The 20,444-nt window shown below is 46.0% G+C and overlaps 1 protein-coding gene across 1 annotated transcript in view; it reads right to left on the bottom strand.

Annotated features, from left to right (window-relative positions):
• Nucleotides 1-6,587: 6,587 nt before the first annotated feature.
• LOC119951885 (zinc finger protein 850-like) overlaps nucleotides 6,588-20,444 on the bottom strand; it is a 28,837-nt gene continuing 14,980 nt past the window's right edge. Inside the window, exon 3 of the mRNA XM_038775243.1 lies at nucleotides 6,588-7,930. Within this exon, the coding sequence (XP_038631171.1) occupies nucleotides 7,489-7,930 (442 nt within the window). The 3' untranslated portion in view covers nucleotides 6,588-7,488. The remainder of the gene's footprint in view (nucleotides 7,931-20,444) is intronic.

The raw sequence follows: 20,444 nt of genomic DNA, 5'->3' as shown, positions 1-20,444 counted from the left end.
GGTACTCGAAAAAAATTTTTAATGTTCATTAGTTTAGCAAACAATTGATTAGAATTGCCAGACTTTTAGGGCAGCACACTGGCACAGTGGCTAGCATTGCTGCCTACGGCGCTGAGGACCTGGGTTCGAATCCCGGCCCTGGGTTATTGTCCGTGTGGAGTTTGCACGTTCTCCCCGTCTCTGCGTGAGTTTCAACCCCACAACCCAAAGATGTGTAGGATAGGTGGATTGGCCATGCTAAATTGCCCCTTAATTGGAAAAAATAATTGGGTAATCTAAATTTATTTTTTTTAATTGCCAGAATCTTAAGTGAATTACATGAAATAATGTGCATTTGTGAATAATAGAAACTTCACGTCATCAGTTAAAAGTGGAAGTCTGGAGATAACGGTTAAGTCTACTAAGGCATAAATTATCAAGCAGGAATCAGTTTAAACATGACGAGAACCAGATGTATCACCCCTCTATGATTTGACAAGCATCAAAGCATTTTTTCCCAATTCTTATCATTGAAACATCCTCTTGTTAGACATGATGGAAACTAGATGAATACAATGGACAAACAAAATTACTTAAATGAGCAGGAGATATTACTTGAAGATAATGTCATGTAACCAACACGGCTGTGAGAAGGGTAATAAATATCCTGAGTCGCTAGCAGCCAAACACTTCCAGCTCTCAGAGCTGCTTTGGTAGATGGGAAGGACTGAATGCAGGAGCCAAACAGGGGATCGAAGTTATTGAGAACACCCACAGATAAGAAGAGAGATTGTCAAGGTGGCCATGAACACAAAGAACAACCGGAATGGAAATTCCAGATTTTTTTTACTTTTTGTAAAGGCAGTGATGTTACCTTTTTGAAGTAAAATAAAGTAAGTTGAAAACTCACTTTAACCTGAAATAGTGGTTATTACAAAATATTGAAAAGTCTACTGTACTATTACCTCCGAAAGGCTGGACTCAGGATCGAAGTTACTGAGTGGTAAGTAGATAGAATCGTTTTTGTAAATATAGGTTATACCGGGAAAAACTTGAAATATTAGTTTGACTTGAATAGCACCTACTTAAGTCTGCCTTGAGGAGTCAGGGTGTGAAAATCCTTGTACACCGTTTAGAAAATCTTTTTGACCCTTTTTGGTTTAGGGGGAGATTTCTAATAAAAGTGGTGATTTAAATTCACATCCCGCCTTCTGTTACCCCAGAAAATTCACACCGGGGACAGGTCATTCACCTACTCTGAGCGTGGGAAGGGATTCAATCATTCATCCACTCTGCGGACACACCAGCGAGTTCACACTGGGGAGAGGCCGTTCACTTGCACCGTGTGGCAAGTGATTATGTAATTCCGTCAACTTGCAGACACACCAGCCTGTTCACACTGGGGAGAGGCCATTCACCTGTTCTGAATGTGGGAAGGGATTCAGTAATTTATCTCACCTGCAGGCACACCTCCAAGTACACAAGGGATCACAGGGGTTTGATTCTGCTGTTATTGCTGCTGTTAATCACATCCAGGACTGATCCTCAGTATTCCAGTTATTCTCCAAGCTCCAAACTTTAATGGGAGTCGTGCCATTGGCCACCGCCAACGGCCCCCGACCGGCCTGGCGTGAATCCTGCCCCCACCCGGAGAATACGGCAGCCGGTGTCGGGGTTCGCGCCGCCCCCCGGGGATTTTCCAATCCGGCGGGGGATTGGAGAATCCCGCCCTTGGTAACCCGATTTAGACTATCTTAAATAATACATGGTAAGGGCAATAGGGTGATTATAGACCAAATCTTGGAGAAATGGATAGGGACTTGACCTGGGGCACCAGCTAAGTATCTGACTGATAACGGAGGGGAATTTGTTCATGACGAGTTTCGAGACATGTGTGAAAACATGAACATTCTGGTCATGAACACTGTGAAAGGAATCAGACGGTGTTCGAGAAAATGCTGCATAAACTTAGCTGATCAGCCAAGCTGTAAGTTGACAACTGCACTGGCCGGGACGATTCATGTAGAGAATTCACTTCAGATGGTTGGAGGATTAATCTGTCAATTGGTCTGTGGGAGAAATCCCAAATTATCCTCTGTGCTCTGCAATAGCCCTCCTGTTTTAGAAGGGATTACAATTCGTTTTATTTTGAGTTATTATTTAGTGACTTTTTCACAAAAATAATTGTTCAAACTAACAAATTATCGGGGATCCAAGAAGAGGGGTGTCTTATAATGTAACGTTTTGTACAAAATAAGGAACGCCATATTTTTTCTTCTTTTTTTTGTGAAATATTGTTTGTTTGCATTGTTACAATTTTGGTCGCAACTGTTAACATTTGAAGAGAAGTTTGAACATCCAGTGATTAACTGAAAGAATTATGCCACAAGGTTTCACATTTTTAAACAAAAACAATCTTTACTGTTTGATGTGCTCTGTACACTGGGATAACACTGGCTGCAACTGGATGCAGCTTTGATCAAAGATACTCCAGACCTTGAAGTTAGTTCATTCTGATTTATTGAACCAGTAGCACAGTTAGCTCAGTTCTCTATGAGTTCGACTCTCTGCTAACCTAAGTGTGGTTACTCTGTCTGACTGAAGCAGACTAGCTCTTAGCCACGTGCTGGAGGTGTGATACTGTACATACACCCTGACTCACTCTGTAGATGTTCATCAGTGGAAAGAGGCGGAGTGTGCGTGCCTCATGCCTTTGAAAGTGAGATACCACCCGAGTGTCCTGCCTGCTCATTGGCCATGTCCTGTTCTCTGTGTTCATTAGCTGCCTGTCTGTATATCATTATCTGCATGTTTGCATATCATGGCACTGTTCATATAAAACAAAATAAAATTAAAAAAACAGCAGTACAAACTGAATACTGTCGATAAGCTTTGAACCCAGTTCTACTATTTGATCTCACCCCAGACGTTCCCTCATATGTAATAATATCTTGAATGTTTGTTTGCTTCAGCTCCTGGACAATCCTGAAGGTATGCCAAAGCTCTCCAGAATTCACTTTAATTCTCCTCAGTATTCCAGTTATTCTCCAAGCTCCAAGGTTTTATGTGGGTCCCTCCATTATCTTTTCAGTAAACAGACCTCAAACTTTCCTCTAACACCTCAAAACTGCAGACTCCTCAGTTCAAGTGTGGGCTTCGCTGTCTTCTTGCTGAGGGATTTAAACATTAGGAAAACTTCCGGTTCCTAATGGCTCACTAGGCTTCTCGTCCCACAGCCGGTTCACAGCTCCTGCTCCCACAGCTGGTTCACAGCTCGTGGGTCCCACAGCTGGTTCACAGCTCCGGCTCCCACAGCTGCTTCACAGTTCCGGGTCCCACAGCTGGTTCACAGCTCCGGGGTCCCACAGCTGGTTTCACAGCTCCTGCTCCCACAGCTGATTCACAGCTCCGGGTCCCACAGCTGGTTCACAGCTCCTGCTCCCACAGCCGGTTCACAGCTCCGGGTCCCACAGCCGGTTCACAGCTCCTGCTCCCACAGCTGGTTCACAGCTCCTGCTCCCACAGCCGGCTCACAGCTCCTGCTCCCACAGCCGGCTCACAGCTCCTGGGTCCCACAGCTGGTTCACAGCTCCGGGTCCCACAGCTGGTTCACAGCTCCGGGTCCCACAGCCGGTTCACAGCTCCGGGTCCCACAGCCGGTTCACAGCTCCTGCTCCCACAGCCGGTTCACAGCTCCGGGTCCCACAGCCGGTTCACAGCTCCGGGTCCCACAGCTGGTTCACAGCTCCTGCTCCCACAGCTGGTTCACAGCTCCGGGTCCCACAGCCGGTTCACAGCTCCTGCTCCCACAGCTGGTTCACAGCTCCGGGTCCCACAGCCGGTTCACAGCTCCGGGTCCCACAGCCGGTTCACAGCTCCTGCTCCCACAGCCGGCTCACAGCTCCTGCTCCCACAGCTGGTTCACAGCTCCGGGTCCCACAGCCGGTTCACAGCTCCGGGTCCCACAGCCGGTTCACAGCTCCTGCTCCCACAGCTGACTGCTTCCAAGCTAACTGCAGGCTGCCTACTTTCTGTGAGAAACAACAGAATTCCAACCAAGACTGCAGCCTGAATCACTCGTCCCTATGGTAACAGAGACCAGTGGGATGTCCAAAAGATGTTTAAATAAATTAACTCGTAGTTTCAAAACCAAACATTTAACCACGAGGTCTGGCTGAAGAATTCACCTCTCAAACAAAGGCAGGACAATAATAATCAAACCAATATTTCTCGGTTTCCAGTTAAAAGAGCCCAGCTGCCCTTTTACCGTTGTTACCCTTCGACCTTTGACTTCTTAAGTCACCATGGGCCACTCCTCGTGATTGTGAATTCCCTGAGGGAGGTTTTGTCAGGTGAACACATAGAAATTATGAAACTAGATCCTGACAACCACTTCCTCAGAGAGAAATAAAAATGTCTCACATTCTTAACATCCTATTTTGAAAATTACAGTTTAGAACATGTAAATTTTAACAACAATTGTGATCTTATCGAATAGTGGAGCAGGCTCGAAGGGTCAAATGGCCTACTCCTGCTCCTAAATCCTATGTTTTCCTGTGTTTAACTATCTTGGAACCTGGAATACACAGAACAATCCCTCCATTGTCCTTCTCACATTCACAAGTCCATCTTGATAACAGTTGAATTTCATGTCCAGCAATCACAGTCCACTGAAGAAGGAAATATCACTGCTGAGGGTCCTCATTGCTGTTCAGATGTAAGTGTTGAAGTTCAGTTTGACGTTCAGCTTTTGAACTTGATTTTTTCTTCCACGTTTGCAGTTTAGCTTGGATTTAAACAATGGAGAATATTCCAGCCACCTCCATATTTAAACTGTCCCCTTCTTGGTCAGTTATAGGTTTATCTTCATTTCCCAGGCTCAAATATTTATAATTTCCCTCTTGAGAAAGTAAATTCAAAATGGCGTCTATTTGTGCCACCAACACGTTCTCTCATTGGTTAAAACCCTCTTTCGCTATTCTTAGAATGTTGGTCAAATTCCAGACACGAGGGGTTATGAAGAGATATTGAGCAGCTTAGGCCAGAAGAATGAGAGGAGATCGAATTGAGGTGTATAAGGTGATAAAAGGTACTGACAAAGTAGACATAGAATGGATGCTTCATCTTGTGGGGCAACTAGAATGAGGGGATCACGCTTTTATGATAAGCGGTAGCAGACTTAAAATGGAGCCGAGGGGGCAGCACGGTGGCGCAGTGGTTAGCACTGTTGCCTCACGGCGCCAAGTTCCCAGGCTTGATCCTGGCTCTGGGTCATTGTCCATGTGGAGTTTGCACATTCTCCCCGTGTTTGCATGGGTTTCGCCCCCACAACCCAAAGATACGCTGGGTAGGTGGATTGGCCACGCTAAATTGCCCCTTAATTTGAAAAAATTTATTGGGCTCTCTGAATTTTTTTATTTTTTTTAAATAAAAAAATAAAATGGTGATGAGCAGAAATTGCTTCTCAAAGGGTTGTGAATCTGTGGAATTCACTATCCTAGAGTGCAGTGGATGCTGGGACAGTGAGTAAATTTAAGGAGGAAATAGACAGATTTTTAATCAGTATTGGGTTGATGGGTTATGGAGAATGGGCGGGAAAGTGGAGTTGAGGCTGAGAGGACATCAGCCATGAACGTATTGAATTACCGATACCTGCTCCTAGTTCAGAACAGGGCAATGGGACTGACTGCTTTCCCCCATGAGAACAAGACCAGAACTGAGAGCATTTAACACTCAAAAAGACCGGGGCTGCTTTTCTCGAAAAGGAGAAGACTGAAGGGTGACCAAGTCTTTAAGGTGGTGAAGATGCTCAATAGGGATTTCAGTAGAAACCCCTTTACCCAGTGAGTGGTGAGAATGTAGAACTCACTACCACAGCGAGTGGTTTAGGTGAACAGCATGAATCCATTGAACGTAAAGCTAGATACATACATGAGGGAGAAAGGAATAGAAGGAGATGCTGATGGGGGAGATGAAGAGGGGTGGGTGGAGGATCATGTGGAGCATAAATACTGACACAGACCCAATTGAGCCGACTGGCCTGGCCCTGTGCTGTAGACTCAATGGAACAGAGACAAATGTATTTATTTGAAATCTACCAGTAGTGGTAGATGCAGAGTCTATCAAATAAATTGCATACAAAATGATCAGAGGGTTAGATAGGGTGGACAGCGAGAGCCTTCTCCCGCGGATGGAGGTGGCTAGCACGAGGGGACATAGCCTTAAATTGAGGGGTAATAGATATAGGACAGAGGTCAGAGGTGGGTTTTTTACGCAAAGAGTGGTGAGGCCGTGGAATGCCCTACCTGCAACAGTAGTGAACTCGCCAACATTGAGGGCATTTAAAAACTTATTGGATAAGCATATGGATGATAAGGGCATAGTGTAGGTTAGATGGCCTTTAGTTTTTTTTTTCCATGTCGGTGCAACATCGAGGGCCGAAGGGCCTGTACTGCGCTGTATCGTTCTATGTTCTATGTTAAATTCAGGCCAAAGGAGCAGAACGGTGGCACAGTGGTTAGCACTGCTGCCTCTCGGCACCGAGGACCCGGGTTCGAATCCCAGCCCTGGGTCACTATCCGTGTGGAGTTTGTACATTCTCCCCATGTCTGCATGGGTTTCACCCCCACAACCAAAAGATATGCAGAGTAGGTGGATTGGCCACGCTAAATTGTCCCTTCACTGGAAAAAAAAAGAATTGGATACTCTAAATTTAAAAAATGATTTAATTCAGCCAGACTGAAGAGTCATGGTGTTGTGATCTCACTTAAAGAGTGTAGAGCAGTCGCAGCATCGGGGTTACAATAAACATTCACCTTCTGAAAGCCCTTGTGTGGCCGGTGACAATGTGCGGCTGTGAAAGCTGCAGCATCAAGAAGCCGGACGAGGCTCCAATAAAAATGTTTGAAATGAAAGGACTCAGACGGATATTCCGTGTGTCACGGACGGCAAAGTGGACGAATGAGTGGCTGCTGGAGAAAGCTGGTGTTCAGAGGAACCTGTTTGAGGCAGTGATATCGAGGAAGCTCGCCTATTTTGGATATATTGGTTGTGAATAGAAAGGGAGTGTTAGGAAAAAGAGGTAATGCCAGGCAAAACACCTGGAAACCGTGTACAAGGAAGACCCAAGGTGGCCTGGGTGGATAATATCAGAATGTGGACTGGCCTCTCGATGGGACAGGCAGTGAGAGCAGCGGAGAAATCAGTGAGAAAGATTGTCCAGAGTGCGGCCAACACTCGGAATGAGGACGGATAAAACACAAGACAGGACATCTGTAGTGGGAGGAAAAAGACTATTTGATATCCAGGATAAAATTAATGAACTACATCTCCTTCTGCAGATCATTGCAGTGGAAATGTGCCCTTGCTCACAGAGGATCAGTCCACTGGAATGAAAATTGGAAGGGCGGACAGTTCCACAGAAACTCTCCGACCCCCCCACTTCATCAACATAGTTCAGTCCTGGATGCGATTAACCGCAGCAAAAACAGCAGAATCCAACCCCTACAATTAGTTGTGAACTCGCTGGTGTCTCAACAGATTGGATGACCGAGTGAATCCCTTCCCACACTCAGAGCAGGTAAAAGGCTTCTCCCCAGTGTGAACTCGCCGGTGTTTCACCAGGCTGGATGACTGACTGAATCCCTTCCCACACACAGAGCAGGTAAAAGGTTTCTCCCCGGTGTGAACTCGCCGGTGTGTCAGCAGGGCTGATAAATCACTGAATCCCTTCTCACACTCTGAGCAGGTGAACGGCCTCTCTCTGGTGCCATCGCGCTGGTGTCTCAGCAGGTTGGATAACTGAGTGAATCCCTTCCCACACGTGGAGCAGGTGAACGGCCTCTCCCCAGTGTGAACCCGCTGGTGTGTTCGCAGGTTGGATGAGTCTCCGAATCCTTTGCCACAGACGGAGCAAGTGAATGGCCTCTCCTCGGTGTGAACTCGCTGGTGTCTCAGGAGGTCGGATGAATCTCTGAATCCTTTCCCACAAGTGGAGCAGGTGGATGGTCTCTCCCCAGAGTGAACTCGACGGTGTCTCACCAGATTGGATGAATCTCCAAATCCCTTCCCACACACGGAGCAGGTGAATGGACTCTCCCCGCTGTGAACTCGCTGGTGTGCCAGCAGGGTGGGTGAATCTCTGAAGCCTTTCCCGCACTGAGAGCAGGTGAATGAACTCTCCCCAGAGTGAACCCGCTGGTGTCTCAACAAGTTAGATGAATTAGGAAATTCCTTCCCACACTGAGAGCAGGTGAAGGGTCTCTCCCCAGTGTGAGTGCGTCGATGAGTTTCCAGCGCAGACGGGAAAGTGAATCCCTTCCCACAATCCGCACATTTCCACAGTTTCCCCATGGAGCAGGTGTCCGTGTCTCGGTGCGTTTCCAGTCACACTGATGGTAAAATGCCCGATGGTTTTCCCCGTCCTAACAAATCGAGTGACTGTCAGATCTCGTTGTGAAGTTTGGTTTGAGATTTCTTACTGCAAATCCTCCCCTTTGAATATCCTGTGAAAGGAGTTTACAAATGTCATCACTGTCAGTACAGCTCAGAAATTCAGAACAGACAATTCTAGTTGCTGTGGAACATGCTTTCTCAGTCACCAAAACCTGTGCATTTCCACCCCCTGCTGACACACACGCACCCTCCACTCTCACTCTGCTGTATAGACATAAAATTTACAGTGCATTCGGCCCATCGTGTCTGTACCGGCCCTTGGAAAGAGCACCCTACCTAAGCCCACACCTCCACCCTAACCCTGCAACCCAGTAACCCACCTCACCTTTTGGACACTAAGGGCAATTTAGCATGGCCAATCCACCTAACCTGCACGTCTTTGGACTGTGGGAGGAAACCGGAGCACCCGGAGGAAACCCACGCAGACACGGGGAGAACGTGCAGACTCCACACAGTCAGTGATCTAAGTCGGGATTCAAACCTGGGATCCTGGAGCTGTGAAGCAACTGTGCTAACCACTGTGCTACCGTGTCGCTCCTATCTAATACCATATCAAATATACACCCTCCCTTTTCTCCTGACGGTGCGAATTTACGCTGATCGATACTCACCATTTGTTCTCAACTGAGAGATCACAAGGTCCAAAGAAATAGGAGTAGGCCATTCGGCCTGTCAAGTCTCCCCTTCTATTTAATAAGATCATGGCTGATCGTATTGTGACCTTAACTTCATTTTCTTCCTGTCACCATAACCCTCGACTCCCTTTTCCATCAAAACTCTAACTGGGCCTTGTATATATTGAACGATGCAGCCTCCACTGCTCTCTGGGGAAGAGAATTGCAAAGCCTAACCAGCCTCTTAGGGAAGACACTTCCCCTCATCTCCATCAGGAATGGGTATCCTTTATTTTAACAATCTGTCCACTCGCTCCTGAATCCCCCATGAGGGGAAACATCCTCTCTTCATCTCCCCCATCATGTTACCTCAGAATCTTATGTTTCAATATGATCACCTCTAAGCTCCAATGAGCCCAGATCCTTTCCTCACAACACAACACCGTCATCCCAGGAATCAGCCCGATGATCCTTCTCTGAACTGCTCCCGATGCAAGAATCACCCTCCTTCGTTAAGGAGACTAAGTGTGCCCAGTACTCCAGGTACTGTGATCTGAGAGCCATCACGAAGACACGGCTGCAAGATGACAAAGGCTGGGACCTGACTATTCAAGGCTGCATCACTTTTCAGAAGGACAGGAAGCTGGGAATATGCGGAGAGGCAGCTCTGTTAATTAAGGATGACATTAGTACAATAGAGAGAGATTACCTCAGTTCTGGAGATCAAGATGTAACGATAAAAAATGATAACGGTCACTTGTGAGAGTAGTTTCTAGACCCCCTAACAGTAACCACACTGTAGGAGGGAGAATACAGGGAGGAATGATAGCTCATGACAAAAGTGCAGCAATAATCATGGGTGAATTTACTTTACATATAAATTTGGCGAATTAGATTGGTAAAGGTAGCCAGGCAGATGAGCTCAGTGTTTTTGGGACAGTTTCTTAGAGCAGCAGAAGCTAGAGCTGACCAGAGAGATAACTATTCTCGATCACCCAATCACTGAATTGTTAGGGTGCAGAAGGCCCATCGTGTCTGCACCGAATCTCCAAATGTGGATGATGACTTAGTGCCATTCCCCCTACCTACCTTGACAACTTCACATCTGAAATTATTGCTCAATAATGGGGTACAAAGTCCTCGGGGTTAAACTCAGCAGCTTCTCCTGTATCTCCACTCCAGCCAAACTGACAAAACAAGACCCTGGAAAGAAAAAACACTTCAGGGAAGTGAAGATGGGGCAGGGGATTGGGATGAGCAAGTGTGGGAATGATGGGCTGAATGGCCTGCATCTGTATTGTAACCATTCAATGATTCTGTGAAAAAGGACTGTAATTGGAGGCGAGAGACCAAACTCCACAACCAACACCCTCCCCGATACAATGGGATCTTAATGGGTCTATCTCTGCTTCTTGACTCGGTTCTGTGACAAACGCCAGCAACAAAATGATAGCAAAATACTGAGGTTGCTGAAAATCTGAAATAAAAAGAGCAAATACTGAAAATACTCAACATGTCAGCGAGTAACTGTGGCAAAAGAAACAGAGTTCACAGATAAAGATGGTAAATCAGCAGCACACAGCCGAAGGATGGACAGCAGTGAAATCTTCATTGACACAGTTGGAAGAAATAACAGTAAAATCCCAAACCTGGTTACAATAAATCTACTATTAGACACAGAGGAAGTTAGACAATGAAATGAAATGAAATGAAAATCGCTTATTGTCACGAGTAGGCTTCAAATGAAGTTACTGAGAAAAGCCCCTAGTCGCCACATTCCGGCGCCTGTTCGGGGAGGCTGTTATGGGAATCAAACCGTGCTGCTGGCCTGCTTGGTCTGCTTTCAAAGCCAGCGATTTAGCCCTGTGCTAAACAGCCCCACAATGGCAGAGGTGACCCAGTGTGAGTAGAGGTGAAACAGAGAAATGAACATGGATTGAGATCGACAGTAGAGGACACAAACCCACCCCATAGCTATGCAAGCAGGGCACAGATAACAAAGCACAACACTACAAACTCTAAATTATAGCTGAATGCACAATAATACTCACCTCTGGAACAATTTCACTGTTTTCAAATTAAAACCTCCGACTGGAACCTGCAGCTGGAAAGATATCAGTAGCACTGGAATCAGAGGGGCAGCACGGTGGCGCGTTCTGCTGCCTCACAGCGCCGAGGTCCCAGATTCAAATCCCAGCTCTGGGTCACTGCCTGTGTGAAGTTTGCACATTCTCCCTGTGTTTGTGTGAGTTTCGCCCCCACAACCCAAAGATGTGCAGGATAGGTGGATTGACCACGCTAAATTGCCATTTAATTTGAAAAAAATTAATTGGGTACTCTTAAATTTATTGTCAAAAAAGCACTGGAATCAAAGGATAATCTGTCTTCAAATCTTCTAACTCCCTATAAAAGATGACAAGAGTCATGTGTCAACTGTGGTTAGAAATTAAGAGATAAATGTGTGTTTTTGATTTGTGAATTGCAGTGGGTAAATCCTCCCCTTCTTACTTCCTGTAAAAGGAGTTTCCAAAATCAGTCAGTCAATCCAGGATATAAATTCATAACATTCTCTCCTCCTGTTTACTGGCATAGGTTTATGTACGATAGAATATGCTTACATTGGAAGCAGTTCAGACAGGGTTCATTGAACTGATTCCTGGCAATGAAGGAGTTTATTTTATGAGGAAATGTTGGGCAAGGCATGTAAATAACAGACTTTAGATCAATCATGAGATTCTGAGGGAGTTTGACAAGGTAAGTGTTGAAAGGTTTTTTCCTATTAACAGGGAATCGAATCTCCGAGACAGTTTAAACATCAGGATTTAAGACAGATCAGGAGAAATTGCTTTTCTCAGAGGACCTGTGAAATTCTTCCCTGCAGTGGGCCATGAAAGACTATGTTATAATCCATTTTAACTACATGGGAGTTAAAGGTTAGAGAGGTTGGGGGCAGGAGGAAAATGAAGTGAAGAGAATGATCAGATGCGCCATGATTTTGTTGAATAGCAGAGCAGCCTTAAGGGTTCCTCCTGCTGTTAATTCTGATGTTCTTATTCTTCGGTTATTCGGAAGGCCGCATATGGCCCCTTGCCTCACCTGCCCCTCTGAAGAGCCCACCCGTAAACCGAACCTTTCAATCAATGAGACAAAATTTTCTCTCGTGGTCACCAGGACTCCAAAGCTCCCGCCTACTTTCCGTTGGGCAGCATGGTAGCACAGTGGCTTCCCAGCGCCAGGGCCCCCAGGTTCGATTCCCGGCTTGGGTCACTGTCTGTGCGGAGTCTGAACGTTCTCCCCGTGTCTGCGTGGGTTTCCTCCGGGTGCTCCGGTTTCCTCCCACAGTCCAAAGATGTACAGGTTACGTGGATTGGCCATGCTAAATTGCACTTAGTGTCCAAAAGGGATAGGAGAGGTCATTAGGTTAGGGGGAGAGGGTGGAAGTGAGGGCTTAAGTGGGTTGGTGGACTGGATGGGCCGAATGACCTCCTTCTACATTGTATGTTCTATGTGGCGACGCCACGGTAGTCGCGCATGCGCTCTGCTCCCGCAAAACCAAGATGGCGGCGGTGGAGCTGGTCCTGGTCCCGGATAAAAGCTCCGCATCTGCAAACGCGGGACCTACAGGCTCTTATTCCGGCCCTGAGGCCTGCGCCGGGTGCTTATGAAGCCTCCGCTCTCTCTCCCCACCTCCCCCGGTTCCCGGCTCCATGTTTCCCTCCGCCCCACCGACTCACCCGCCGACAAACCTCCCGCCGCCCTCACAGGGCTCCGAACAAAATGGCACTGCGCATGCTCCAGTTACAGCACTGCGCCTGCGTACTGTGCTCCTCCCGCCGCCCTCACAGGGCTCCGAACAAAATGGCACTGCGCATGCTCCACTTACAGCACTGCGTCTGCGCACTGGGCTCCTGTGCAGTCAACATGCACAATGCAGGGCAACAGTTGCACTATTGAAACTTAAACTGTCCGTACAAAATAACTTTGTGACCATTTCAGACAAATTAATTAAAAAATACTTAATAAATTATTTCGAATTGGTGATCTAGGGGCTGGTTTAGCTCACCAGGCTAAATCGCTGGCTATTAAAGCAGGCCAGCAGCACAGTTCGATTCCCGTACCAGCCTCCCCGGACAGGCACCGGAATGTGGCGACGAGGGGCTTTTCACAGTAACTTCATTGAAGCCTACTCATGACAATAAGCGATTTTCATTTCATACTATGTTCCATTTCTCGAGGTTCTGCTTTGGGACGAGACAAAGGTTTTAAGGCTTTCATACGGTTTACACTCTGTCCTTGCCCCATGGTGCTGACTCTGGGTTCAATCGCACAGTCACTGCTCCTCCCCCCCCCCCCCCCCCCCACCTCTCCCTCTCTATCCCTGATACTGCACATTCACTGTTTTACAGAATAACACTGCACAAATAGAAGTCACTCAGCCCATTATACCTGGGCTGGCTCTCTGGAAGGTTGACCCAGTTAATCCCACATCCCTGCTGCCAGAGTCAGAACAATGTATATCTGCTGTAGTAATCCGAGAGTGTAATGAAAAGGTTTTCCCTTGGATATGTTTGGAAAAAATGATTGTCCCATATATTGAGCAGATATTAAGTGCTTACTAGTGACTGAAGCACGCAGAGTACCAAGTGGCGTTTAATTCGATAATTCTACAGTGACGTTACTAATCAAGGATCAAGTTAAGGGAGTATCCTGGTGTGATACAATAGATGAATTATGGGGTTAGAAAGTAAACGCATTAATATTCTGCAACTTCACAATTATCACTTGGCTGGGATGTCGCAGTTTGAAAGAGCCCCACATACCTGTCAGAGGAAGAAGCCAAGTCCAATTGACCCATTAAAGCCACATCGCTGTTAGACTGTACTGGAGTTCTGGATGGACCTGGGTTTTATGAACATGGTCCGGATTAGTCTGTTGCTGTGTCTTTAAGTTCCAGTGACAGCTGTAGTATCTTTATTAAATACCCAGCAAAATATTTAGGCCAGAAATCTGAAGACATCAGCACCATAGCCCTTGAAACCATTACTGATAGATTGGATTGGATTTTGTTCATTGTTACGTGTACCGAGGTACAGTAAAAAGTATTTTTCTGCGAGCAGCTCAACAGATCACTAAGTACATGAAAAGAAAAGAAAATACATAATAAGGCAACATAAGGTATACAATGTAACTACATAAACATCGGCATCGGGTGAAGCACACAGGGGTGTCAAATTAATGAGATCAGTCCACAGGAGGGTCGTTTAGGAGTCTGGTAACAGCAGGTAAGAAGCTGTTTTTGAGTCTGTTCGTGCGTGTGCTCAGACTTTTGTATCTCCTGCCCAATGGAAGAAGTTGGAAGAGTGAGTAAGCTGAGTAAGAGGGAGTGAGATTCTCCTACTACTAAAAGTTCCATGATTTGCAACCTTTTTTCCACAGTAGAAAGGAATCCACCCTTCCATCAATCGAAACTCTGAATGATTTGGGATGTTGCTGGTAAGGGTCCAGGACAAATTGCTATTTACAAGGTGAAGGCACATCAGCAGAAGGAGTTAATGAAGAGGGTGGTGGTAACAACCAGGCAGATTAGACGATACGACCACAGACATAGGATCAGAATTAGGTCACTCGGCCCATCAAGTCTGCTCTGCCATTCAATCATGGCTGATATTTTTCTCATCCCCATTCTCCTGCCTTCTCCCCATAACCCCTGATCCCCTTATTAATCAAGAACCTATCTATCTCTGTCTTAAAGACACTCAGTGATTTGGCCTCCACAGCCTTCTGTGGCAAAGAGTTCCACAGATTCACCACCATCTGGCTGAAGAAATTCCTCCTCATCTCTGTTTCGAAGGATTGTCCCTTTATTCTGAGATTGTGTCCTCTGGTTCTCGTATTTCCTACAAGTGGAAAATTCCTCCCCACATCCACTCTATCCAGGTCTTGCAGTATTCTGTAAGTTTCAATAAGATCCCCCCACATCCTTCTAAACTCCAATGAGTACAGATCCAGAGTCCTCAACCGTTCCTTATACAACAAGCTCTTCATCCCAGGGATCAGCCTTGTGAACCTCCTCTGGACCCTTTCCAAGACCAGCACACCTTTCCTTAGATGCGGGGCCCAAAACTGCTCACAATACTCCAAATGGGGTCTGACCAGAGCCTTATATAGCCTCAGAGTACATCCCTGCTCTTGTATTCTAGCCCTCTCGACATGAATGCTAACATTGTATTTGTCTTCTTCATTGCCGACTGAACCCGCACGTTAACCTTCTTAAGCAAGGACTCCCAAGTCCCTCTGTGCTTCTGATTTCCCAAGCATTTCCCATTGAGAAAAGTCTATAACGTCCATTCCTCCATCCAAAGTGCAGAACCTCACAATTTTTCACATTGTATTCCATCTGCCACTTCTTTGCCCACTCTTCTAGCCTGTCCAAGTCTTTCTGCAGCCTCCCTGCTTCCTCAATACTACCTGTCCCTTTCCATATCTTTGTATCGTCTGCAAACGTAGCAACAGTGACTTCAGTTCCTTCTTCCAGATCGTCAATATGTATTATGAAAAGTTGTGGTCCCACCATCGACCCCCAAGGCACACGACTAGTCACTGGCTGCCATCCTGAAAAAGGCCCCTTTATCCCCACTCTCTGCCTTCTGCCAGTCAGACAATCCTCTATCCATGCCAGGATATTACCCTTAACTCCATGGTCTCTTAATTTATTTAACAGTCTCCTATGCGGCACTTTGTCAAGGGCACTCTGGAAATCTAAATAAATCACGACCACTGGTTCTCCTTTGTCTAACTTCCTTGCTACCTCCTCAAAGAACTCTAACAGATTTGTCAGACGTGACCTCCCCTTGACGAAGCCGTGCTGATTCAGTCCGATTTTATCATGCACTGCCAACTTCTCCGCGATCTCATCTTTAATAATGGACTCAGCAATCTTACCAATGACCGACTACCTGTTCCCTAGTAGACTCTGTCACAAGCTGCTCCAAAAAACATCTCTTAGACATCTCACAAATTCCTTTTCTTGGGATCCACGACCAACCTGATTTTCCCAGTCCACCTGCATATTGAAGTCCCTCAAGCCTAACTCACCAGGAAAGATGCTCGAGAGGGGATTCCATGGGGTTGACCAAAACACAATCATAGGCACCACGACAACAGACTCCAGGTAAACCTGATTTGAAATCTGTCAGGACCCTGACTCTGATGTGACTGTGGTCAAAGAAGCCGAACACCACAGAAAACTTTCCCTCATCCCTAACAGCAAGTCTATCCTACATGATGAGGGTTTTCTTATCACTAGGATGGTATAAATTGGACTTTGGTCACATCTTGATGTCAGTGTGCTCCTGTACTGCTCTGTATTTAACAGGAGCCTGCAGACTGATGAGACTGTGTTACACTGTCGGTGTGTTCCTGTACTGCTCTGTATTTAACAGGAGTCTGCAGACTGATGAGACTGTGTTACCCTGTCAGTGTGCTCCTGTCTGAGGAGAAGGGAGCTCTGAATCCACTGTATTATCTCTGTTCTCCTGATCGGATAGCTCATTTTAAAATAATTGAATTTTATTCAAGAAACCTGTTCACAGCCCAAAGGCTGAATTTCAGTTTAATGTACAATATAAAATTCAGATACAGACGCAAGAATCAAGTGAAAATAATGGAAATCTGTGACAATCCTGTGATAACAACAATTAACAAATTAATCAGGTAACAGGGAAGTGGTGGACGGGATATTAAAAGAAGGAATATTGAATTAAAATTATATTACAATTGCAGACCAATACACCATTCCTATATTACAGGCTCTGACGTAGATTTATTTATTGTCACGAGTTCTGAGTGACAGTGAAAATTATTGTTCTGCATAGAGTGCAGTGAGAAAGTTCAGCATACGATAGATACACAATGTAAATACATAGACATCGACTGAAGCATACGAAGTATAGTGCCACACCAGAGAAGTTGTGGGAAGAGATCAGTTCAGTCCATAAGAGGGCCATTTGGGAGTCTGGCAATAACAGGTAAGAAGCTGTTTATGAATCTGTTAGAGTTCTCAGACTTAGGGCAGCACGGTGGCCTAGTGGTTAGCACAACCGCCTCACGGCGCTGAGGTCCCAGGTTCGATCCCGGCTCTGGGTCACTGTCCGTGTGGAGTTTGCACATTCTCCCCGTGTCTGCGTGGATTTCGCCCCCACAACCCAAAAATGTGCAGAGTAGGTGGATTGGCCACGCTAAATTGCCCCTTAATTGGAAAAAAGATAATTGGGTAATCTAAATTTATATAAAAAAAAAGAAAAAAAAAAAAGAGTTCTCAGACTTCTGCGTCTTCTGCCTGAAGGAAGAGGTTGGAAGAGAGAATATCCCGGATGGGAGGGATCTTTAATTATGCTGCCCATTTCCCAAGGCAGCGGGAGGTGTAGACAGAGTCAATGGGTGGGAGGCAGGTTCGCGTGATGTCCTGGGCTGTGTTCACCACTCTCTGCAGTTAAAATCACTCCAGTGCAGAAGGACGCCATTCAGCCCATCGAGTTTTCACCGAGCCTCTAAAATAACACTCCATCCAAGCCCATTCCCCTTCCCTATCCCCATAACTCCGAAACTAAGCGACTTTTCTGGGCACTAATGGACAATTTAGCATGGCTAATCCACCTAAGAAATGATCTTGGGCCGAGCAGTTGCGGTACCAAACTGTGATGTAGCCAGATAGGATGTTTTCTATGTTGCATCCATAAAAATTGGCAAAAGTCAATGTGGACATACCAAATGTCCTTAGTTTCTTGAGGAACATATGAAGTACATCTAAAGTTAATAATTTAAGTATTTCACTGAGGACCAGAACCATGTAAGGAATGACTCTGTCTGTATTATTGCAGAACTGTTAATAAAGTCAGTGAAAGACAATCTGTTGTTGGGAGTTTGATTCTCTGGTGTCTGAAACCACCAGATTCAATGTTTAGAGTCAACAAAATGAACAAGGAAACACTTCAGGGCCCAAAACTCCAGCTGGATATTCACAGGAGAAAGTCTGTTATCAAACACCTCGAATGGATAGGACAGAGAAAAATACTAACTGTAAGAAACTCTCAAATCATCTGTAAATATCTTTCAAATGCTGACAGGTTGCAACTGTCAGTTTCCATCACATCGAAGGTTAGAGAACGGTTATTCTAGAACTAAAATCACAAGGTAGATCACAGCTAGACTACGGAGTACAGTTCTGGTCACCACATTACAGGAAGAATGTGATTGTACTGGAGAGAGTACAGAAGAGATTTATCTGGATGTTTCCAGGATTGGGGAATTTTAACAAGAGGGAAGATTGGATCAACTAGGATTGTTTTCTGTGGAACAGAGGAGGCTGAGTGGACATTTAATTGAGGTGTATAAAATTATGAGGGTCCCAGATATAGTGGATCAGAAGTCGAAAGGACATATTTCATTAACGCGGGTCAGTAACCTGGGGGCAGAGATTTAAGTATCTGTTGTAAGGATCAGAGGGAAATTGAGGATTTTCAACTCTGTCTGAAAGGGAGGTAGAGACAGAAACCCTCATCACATTTAAAGACACCCTGTTATGGAGTGTGTGTGACCTGCAAAGCTACAGACCAAGAGGTGGAAAGTGGGATTAGATTGGATAAAGCATTTTCAGCCAACACAGACACAATGGGCTGAATGGCCTCCTCTGTGCGGTAAATGTCTAGGATTCTGCGATGACAAGGGGTCCTCGGGTTTTTATCCTAGACAGACGTCAGCCCAGTCAGTTACTCCAAGTGTTGATGTGATGGATCAAGTTAAGAGGGGTCAAGAGCAGTGATTAAAATGGAAATATCAGTAAATCCGGATATAGTTTATCTGTATGTGGTTCCATTTTAATAACTTCTCCTGAATGTGACCCGCACAGAGTCTGCACATTCTCCGTGTGTGTGTGGGTTTCCTCCGGGTACTCCGGTTTCCTCCCACAGTCCAAAGATGTGCACGTTAGGTGGACTGTCCATGCTAAATTGCCCTTATAAAAGGTTGGTCAGGGTCACTGTCCGTGTGGAGTTTGCACATTCTCCCCGTGTCTGCGTGGGTTTCGCCCCCCACAACCCAAAGATGTGCAGGTTAGGTGGATTGGCCATGCTAAACTGCCCCTTAATTGGAAAAAATAATTGGGTACTCTAAATTTATTTTTTTAAACTAAAAATAAATAAAAGGTTGGTTTGAGTGGGGTGACGGGGATGGTGTGGAGGTCTGGGCTTGGGCAGGGTGCTCTTTCCAAGGGCTGGTGCAGACTCGATGGGCTGAATGGCCTCCTTCTGCACAGGAAATTCTCTGATTCGAACAGCACATCTTTCGGGACTTGTGGGAGGAAACCGGAGCACCGGAGAAAACCCACAAAGACACAGATAGAATCATAGAATTTACATTGCAGAAGGAGGCCATTCGGCCCATCGAGTCTGCACCGGCTCTTGGAAAGAGCTCCCCACCCAAGGTCAACACCTCCACCCTATCCCCGTAACCCAGTAACCCCACCCATCACTAAGGGCAATTCTGGACACTAAGGGCAATTTATCATGGCCAATCCACCTAACCTGCACATCTTTGGACTGTGGGAGGAAACCGGAGCACACGGAGGAAACCCACGCACACACAGGGAGGATGTGCAGACTCCGCACAGCACAGACAGTGACCCAAGCCAGGAATCAAACATTGGACCTTGGCGCTGTGAAACAACAGTGCTATCCACTGTGCTTTTGTGGTGCCCAACGAGTACAGAGGTGCAGTGAAAAGTATTGTTCTGCGTACAGTGCAGGCAAATTGTTTCACACATGAATACATAGAACATGAATACATAGAACATACTATAATAATTGGGCCTCACGGTAGCATGGTGGTTAGCATCAATGCTTCACAGCTCCAGGGTCCCAGGTTCGATTCCCGGCTGGGTCACTGTCTGTGTGGAGTCTGCACGTCCTCCCCGTGTGTGCGTGGGTTTCCTCCGGGTGCTCCGGTTTCCTCCCACAGTCCAAAGATGTGCGGGTTAGGTGGATTGGCCATGATAAATTGCCCGTAGTGTAAGGTTAATGGGGGGATTGTTGGGTTACGGGTTACGTGGGTTTAAGTGGGGTGATCATTGCTCGGCACAACATCGAGGGCCGAAGGGCCTGTTCTGTGCTGTACTGTTCTATGTTCTATGTAATTCATAATTACAGAACAAACCATAAATAACGCTTATAAAAGATGTAGGAACAGGATCTGTATGGGAGAGCTCGCAGAGTCACCACTCTCCGGCGCCATCTTGGGAGAATTTATTTAAAATGTAAAATCCAGCTGCAGCCTATCGTTTTTTGTACCCCATGTCAGTCAGGAAGAGCTGATCCAATTCCCTTGTAGTTGGGCTTCTTGGCT

Source organism: Scyliorhinus canicula, chromosome 17, assembly GCF_902713615.1.
Source record: "Scyliorhinus canicula chromosome 17, sScyCan1.1, whole genome shotgun sequence".
In the NCBI taxonomy this organism is placed as follows: Eukaryota; Metazoa; Chordata; class Chondrichthyes; order Carcharhiniformes; family Scyliorhinidae; genus Scyliorhinus; species Scyliorhinus canicula.
Note: the sequence above shows the minus strand (reverse complement) of the source record. Positions and strands in the feature narration are given on the sequence as shown.